General features: G+C 37.1%; 1 protein-coding gene across 1 annotated transcript; it reads left to right on the forward strand.

Annotated features, from left to right (window-relative positions):
• The first annotated feature begins 2077 nt into the window (after nucleotides 1-2077).
• LOC110906755 (receptor-like kinase TMK3) lies at nucleotides 2078-4250 on the forward strand. The gene is made up of 3 exons (XM_022151838.1): nucleotides 2078-2146; nucleotides 2245-2481; nucleotides 3828-4250. The coding sequence occupies exons 1-3, from the start codon at nucleotides 2078-2080 to the stop codon at nucleotides 4248-4250; spliced, it is 729 nt and encodes a 242-aa protein (XP_022007530.1).
• The last annotated feature ends 3097 nt before the right edge of the window (nucleotides 4251-7347 follow it).

The raw sequence follows: 7347 nt of genomic DNA on the forward strand, positions 1-7347 counted from the left end.
GTATGCAAATTGTGGGTAAATAAGTATAGAGGGAAATAATAATATATTTGTTATCAAACTAACATGAAATGTGTATTTAAAATAGAAATCATGTGGAAAAAGTTGACTGTTAGTATGATGAACTTGTACTCTATGCATAAAGATATGGCACTCCTAATGCATTTAGTTGATTATGTAGTTGTGATCGAGGGGTGAAAGTGGTGTCATTGTATGATATGTGGATTTTCTAGTAAGGATAATGTTGGGTTCAAGAATAGTACTAAATTAGTTCAACTTGAATGATGTTGTTAGTTTGATGAAATGATTTAGTAAGAAACATGCATTAGAAGGTAGTACCATATGCTAGTTGAAATGTTAATGAAGCCGAATGTGAAATGTAAATTGATATGATCGTTCATATGTATAATTTTGTATGCTAACAAGAATTTGGATGCAACGAAATAAAAGTATAGGGATCATGTCGAGATGGATGGAAGCATAAAGGATTAACGGGTCATGAGGACATGAGGAAACGAGAGCGAATAGGGATGCATAAGGTAAGTGATCTCTATAATCACTTATTTAGTTGTTTAAGTAATATAATGTTTTAATTAATAAGTTCATATGAAGTTGAGGTCAAATCGATAGACTATTTTGATAAATGCACGAAAGGATCGAATAATTCATAGATGGATAACAAGCCGAATACGTATAAGTTAAGAAATTTCTTAACTCGGATGTTGGATTTCAAGTTCACATGATAGAAGGTTAATTTATAATCATGTAGGAAGAAACGGGAGGTTAAACGGGTAAACGGTGTGAAAGTTACTCAAGTTTTAGCGTAAACGGACAAAGTTGGATAAGCGGTAGAGCAGCCAAATCGTAAGCTATAGTTCAGTCGTAGGCTACAGAACGTAGCTGCTGTTTGGACCAAACAACTGAATCGTAAGCTTACGGCGGCAGTTTTCCAAAAAGTTGATTGTTTTGTTATTTTTGACCTTCGGGCTTAAATAGATACGTTATAAACTCCTCTTAACTAATATTTTTGGGTTATAAACTCAAGTCTAAGCACCATATAATTAAAATATGAGTATGATGATCGAATGCGAGTAGGTTAATCAAGAATTGGATGTAAGTAAATATGTGTAGACATGATTATGTAAGCATGTAACGAATGGAACTTGTTTATAAGTAAGTCTATTATCGGACGGTCATATGTGTGACTAGGGAGGTGTGTTAATTTAAATGAAGTGAATAGGATGGTATATAATTATGAATAATTGGAGTCATGGTGAGTTTAAGTCGTATAAACAAGTATGCGTGATGTGTATAGAAAATATATATAAATATATGTATGTACATAATTATGCGAAAGGCGTACATAGTGTTGTAGTTAAATTGATGTATAAATGGTTGGCGACCTTTTTATGAAAATGTAGTACTTGAATATGTGGAGATTACGGGTTTGCTAACCAAATTATTATTGAGTATGTTGAAAGTGCAGGTTTATGAATATCGGACTTTCGAAGTGTCGATATAGTAATGAAATGATTGAGTGTTGGAAGATATTCGGGTTGAAGTAACTTAAACGGTTAGAATATACTATGGACGTTTTAGTTTATACAATATTTTATGTTTGGTCGTCACCACCTACTAACAGGTTAGTTGTATGAGAATATATGTGATACCCATTTAATTGGGAAATCGAATGCGTAAGAGAAATGAGAGTATGTACATGAATGGAATTAAAATGACTGTTTTATAAGCAAACAAGTATAGCGACTAACTTTTTAAAGCTTTGTTGTTGAATGTAGGTAAACCCTCAATTCAGGCGACTTGGAGAATCGGAGCGTGCGCGTGTTCATGTTATGTCATACCAAACGCTTCCGCTAGCTTGTTCAAATGTTTTTAGTCCAAAATTTGTTGTATTGGTTCTTAGTAGTATTTTGTCGAATGAATCGTAGAATTATAACTAGTTTGATTATGTTTAAAACAGGGGTATGCTCGTTTTATGGACGGGTCATGCCCAATTTTTGTTAAATTATAGTATGATAATATCACATTTAGGAAGATGAAGTTTTGGGCGTAACACATAAGAATGGAATCTGGTGTGATTTGCAACAAAGCATTAGATGAATTTGAATCAGAAATTTCAGTTTTAACAAAGGTTAGACACAGACATTTGGTGTTACTTTTAGGGTATTCAACTCAAGGGCTCAAAAGAATTCTTGATTATGAATATATGCCTCAAGGTGAATTAAGTAGGCATCTGTTTCATTGGAAAAACTTCAAATTGGAACCACTTTCTGGGAAACGAGGTTAAGTATTGCATTGGATGTGGCTAGAGGTATGGAATATCTTCACTCTTTGGCTCATCAGAGCTTTATACACTGGGATCTTAAATCGTCCAATATTTTACTTAGCGATGATTTTCGAGCCAAAGTTTCGGACTTTGGACCGGTGAAACTCGTCCCGGATGGTGGGATGTCAATAATGACTCAGGTAGCTGGGACGTTTGCATACGTTGCCCCTAAATATGCAAGTAACTATCTTTTTTCTTTATATATATATATGTATATATGTATATATATGTATATATGTATATATGTATATATATATATATATGTATATATGTATATATATATATATGTATATATGTATATATATTATGGACGTGACAAAAGTGCAGGTTGGAAACGATTAACTTTTGGCTTGGGTTAAGTAAAAACCATTGAATCGAGACTTTATTTCCATATTTTCGGATATTCGGATATCCAAAAAATAACAAAATTTAAATTTTTGGATACCCGAATTTTTGGATATCCAAACTTCGGATATACGAAATTTCGGATATACGAAATTTCGGATATCCGAATTTTTTGATATTTCGGATTCGGATATTGGATATTTCGGATCGGATTTTCGGATACGGATAGTTTTGAACACCTCTAACTTTCATACCACTTCTCTCCTCATTGCCGCAGCACCGGTTACACCTTTTGCATCAATGGTAGATTACCACTGCCACACATGCACCCTCATTTTAAACATAACACTCATCTACACCTTCCTAATTTCAATCATTTTTAGCACAACAGATCCCAACGTATTAAACCAGTCACGAGAAAGGTTGGATTTGAGCAACAATAATTTTTTTCCTCCTCAGCCTAAGTACAATCCCTCCATAAAACTCGTTTTAAGTGGGAACCCACTATTGGTGCAGTTGTCTGTCGACTACATCTTCGTTCGAGTCTTAGTTAGAAAGAGAGAAGCCTAGAGACTGATCAAGACTGAAGAAGTGTAGACTTGAAGGTGTAAAAAAACTTGATGAATGACTCGTCAACATCTGAGGGGGAGTTTGTTGGTGCACTACATCTGTTGACTTCGTCTTGGATCAAGTCTTAGTATTAAAACGTTAGATTAGGGCACGTTTTACGAGAAAATTGGAGAATGTATGTAATTAGTATGAAGGTTTCGCTTATAGGGACATAGTGGAGGTTTCGCTTATTCATACATGTAAGGTTTCGCTCATATGGACATGTCCATTGGAGCGAAACCATCTATCCTATATATAGGTCACATAAGCGAATCCATTGTAACAGGTGTGCAATTCCATACCGAGGTGCTGCCGGTGTAAAGACTGCTTGTACTTGTGATTTTATCAATACAATCAGTAGTTAAATAGTGAAATCAAGCTAAACAAAGATCGAATCAATGAATTCCGCCTCTGATTCGGTCTGAGCACTCTTCTAATCGACTCGTCAGGTCGTATAATGTTCCTACACCCACTGTTTCAATTAAATTCATCGAAAATTCCTCCTAAACCAAGTTTACCCTTTGGTTCCCAGCCCAACAGCAGCAACCAACTTTCACTTGGGATTACTCCTAGTACTGGTGATTCGGGCATTGGTGGTGTTCCCGCTATACAGCTAAAGAAAAAACCATATGTAGTTCCGTCCCTCACTCCTGTTGCGGCTTTTGCTGGTTTAGCGCTTTTAACCGTCCCTTTAGGTCTCCACTTATGCAAATTGAAGAAAGCTAACTCAAGTGAACCACCAAGCTCACTTGTTATTCACCCCCTAGACCTGCTTAACTCGGATAACACAGTCAGGATTTCAATCGCCAAGGACACACAGATGCTTGCTAGTGTTGGAAGTGGTTCGAGTGAGTCCCCTGTAATCAAGTCTGGAAACATGATCATTTCAGTTCAAGTTTTAAAAAATGTGACCAAAACTTCGCAAAAGAAAGCGAGCTCGGGCATGGCGGGTTAGACACAGACATTTGGTGTTACTTTTAGGGTATTCAACTCAAGGGCTCAAAAGAATTCTTGTTTATGAATATATGCCTCAAGGCGAATTAAGTAGGCATCTATTTCATTGGAAAAAATTCAAATTGGAACCACTTTCATAGAAAAGGAGGTTAAGTATTGCATTGGATGTGGCTAGAGGTATGGAATATATTCACTCTTTGGCTCATCAGAGCTTTATACACTGGGATCTTAAATGGTCCAATATTTTACTTAGCGATGATTTTTGAGCCAAAGTTTCAGACTTTGGACCGGTGAAACTTGTCCCAGATGGTGGGAAGTCAATAATGACTCAGGTAGCTGGGACGTTTGGATACGTTGCCCCTAAATATGGTAGTAAGTATCTTTTTCTTTATATATATATATATATGTGTATATATATATGTATATATACTATGGACGTGACAAAAGGGCAGGTTGGAAACGATTAACTTTTGGCATGGGTCAAGTAAAAAACTTTGAATCGAGATTTTATTTCCATATTTTCAGATATTTGGATATCCAAAAAATGATAAAATTTAAATTTTTGGATCCCCGAATATTTGGATATCCAAATTTCGGATATCTGTATTTTTTGAATATTTCGGATTCGGATATTGGATATTACGGATCGGATTTTTGGATACATATAGTTTTGAACACCTCTAACTTTCATACCACTTTTCTCCTCATTGCCGCAGCACCGGTTACACCTTCTTCACCAATGGTAGATTACCACCGCCACACATGCACCCTCATTTTAACCATAACACTCATCTACACCTTCCTAATTTCAATCATTTTCAGCACAACAAATCCCAACGTATTAAACCAGTTACGAAAAGCGTTGGATTTGAGCAACAATAATTTTTCCCCTCCTCAGCCTAAGTACAATCCCTCCATGAAACTTGTTTTAAGTGGGAACCCACTGTTTCAATCAAATTCATCGAAAATTTCTCCTAAACCCAGTTCACCCTCGGGCTCCCAGCACGATAGCAGCAGCCAACTTTCACCTGGGATTACTCCTAGTACTGGTGTTTCGGGCATTGGTGGTGTTCCCGCTATACAGCTAAACAAGAAACCAAATATAGTTTCGTCCCTTACTCCTGTTGCGGCTTTTGCTGGTTTAGCGCTTTTAACCGTCCCTTTAGGTTTCTACTTATGCAAATTGAAGAAAGCTAACTCAAGTGAACCACCGAGCTCACTTGTTATTCACCCCCGGACCTGTTTAACTCGGATAACACAGTGAGGATTTCAATTGCCAAGGACACACAGATGCTTGCTAGTGTTGGAAGTGGTTCGAGTGAGTCCCCTGTAATCAAATCTAGAAACATGATCATTTCAGTTCAAGTCATAAAAAATGTTACCAAAACTTCTCAAAAGAAAGGGAGCTCGGGCGTGGCGGGTTCGGGGTCGTTTACAAGGGCCAGTTAGACGATGGCACAAAAATAGCAGTCAAAAGAATGGAATCTGTTGTGATTTGTAAAAATGCATTAGATTAATTTGAATCAGAAATTTCAGTTTTAACAAAGGTTAGACACAGACATTTGGTGTTACTTTTAGGGCATTCAACTCAAAGGCTCAAAAGAATTCTTGTTTATGAATATATGCCTCAAGGTGAATTAAGTAGGCATCTGTTTCAATGGAAAAACTTCAAATTGGAACCACTTTCTTGGAAAAGGAGGTTAAGTATCGCATTGGATGTGGCTAGAGGTATGGAATATCTTCACTCTTTGGCTCATTAGAGCTTTATACACCGGGATCTTAAATCGTCCAATATTTTACTTAGCGATGATTTTCAAGCCAAAGTTTCAGACTTTGGACCGGTGAAACTCGTCCCAGGTGGTGGGAAGTCAATAATGACTCAGGTAGCTAGGACGTTTGGATGCGTTACCCCTAAATATGGTAGTAAGTATCTTTTTTCTTTATATATATATATATGTATGTGTATATATATATGTATATATATTATGGACGTGACAAAAGGGCAGGTTGGGAACGATTAACTTTTGGCATGGGTCAAGTAAAAAACTTTGAATCGAGATTTTATTTCCATATTTTCAGATATATGGATATCCAAAAAATGATAAAATTTAAATTTTTGGATCCCCGAATTTTTGGATATCCGAATTTCGGATATACGAAATTTCGGATATCTGAATTTTTGGATATTTCGGATTCGGATATTGGATATTCAGGATCGGATTTTTGGATACATATAGTTTTGAACACCTCTAACTTTCATACCACTTCACTCCTCATTGCCGCAGCACCGGTTACACCTTGTGCACCAATGGTAGATTACCACCGCCACACATGCACCCTCATTTTAACCATAACACTCATCTACACCTTCCTAATTTCAATCATTTTCAGCACAACAAATCCCAACGTATTAAACCAGTTACGAAAAGCGTTGGATTTGAGCAACAATAATTTTTCCCCTCCTCAGCCTAAGTACAATCCCTCCATGAAACTTGTTTTAGGTGGGAACACACTATTTCAATCAGATTCATCGAAAATTCCTCCTAAACCCAGTTCACCCTCGGGTTCCCAGCACGAGAGCAGCACCCAACTATCACCTGGGATTACTCCTAGTACTGGTGATTTGGGCATTGGTGGTGTTCCCGCTATACAGCTAAAGAAGAAACTAGATGTAGTTCCGTCCCTCACTCCTGTTGCGGCTTTTGCTGGTTTAGCGCTTTTAACCGTCCCTTTAGGTTTCTACTTATGCAAATTGAAGAAAGCTTACTCAAGTGAACCACCGAGCTCAGTTGTTATTCACCCCTGGACCTGTTTAACTCGGATAACACAGTCGGGATTTCAATTGCCAAGGACACACAGATGATTGCTAGTGTTGGAAGTGGTTCGAGTGAGTCCCTGTAATCAAGTCTAGAAACATGATCATTTCAGTTCAAGTTTTAAAAATGTGACCAAAACTTCGCAAAAGAAAGCGAGCTCGGGCATGGTGGGTTCGGGGTCGTTTACAAGGGCCAGTTAGACGACGGCAAAAAAAAATAGCAGTCAAAAGAATGGAATCTGTTGTGATTTGCAACAAAGCATTAGATGAATTTGAATCAGAA

The sequence above is a fragment of the Helianthus annuus genome, chromosome 14 (genome assembly GCF_002127325.2).
Source record: "Helianthus annuus cultivar XRQ/B chromosome 14, HanXRQr2.0-SUNRISE, whole genome shotgun sequence".
NCBI lineage: Eukaryota > Viridiplantae > Streptophyta > Magnoliopsida > Asterales > Asteraceae > Helianthus > Helianthus annuus.

What these genes read in the sequence shown, in the direction of transcription:
- LOC110906755 (XM_022151838.1), top strand. Translation starts at nt 2,078, where the DNA reads ATGGAATCTGGTGTGATTTGCAACAAAGCATTAGATGAATTTGAATCA. An exon ending in AAATTTCAGTTTTAACAAAG is followed by an intron (nt 2,147 to 2,244) that starts GTTAGACACAGA and finishes TGAATTAAGTAG; the next exon opens with GCATCTGTTTCATTGGAAAA. An exon ending in GGATGTCAATAATGACTCAG is followed by an intron (nt 2,482 to 3,827) that starts GTAGCTGGGACG and finishes TTTGGTTCCCAG; the next exon opens with CCCAACAGCAGCAACCAACT.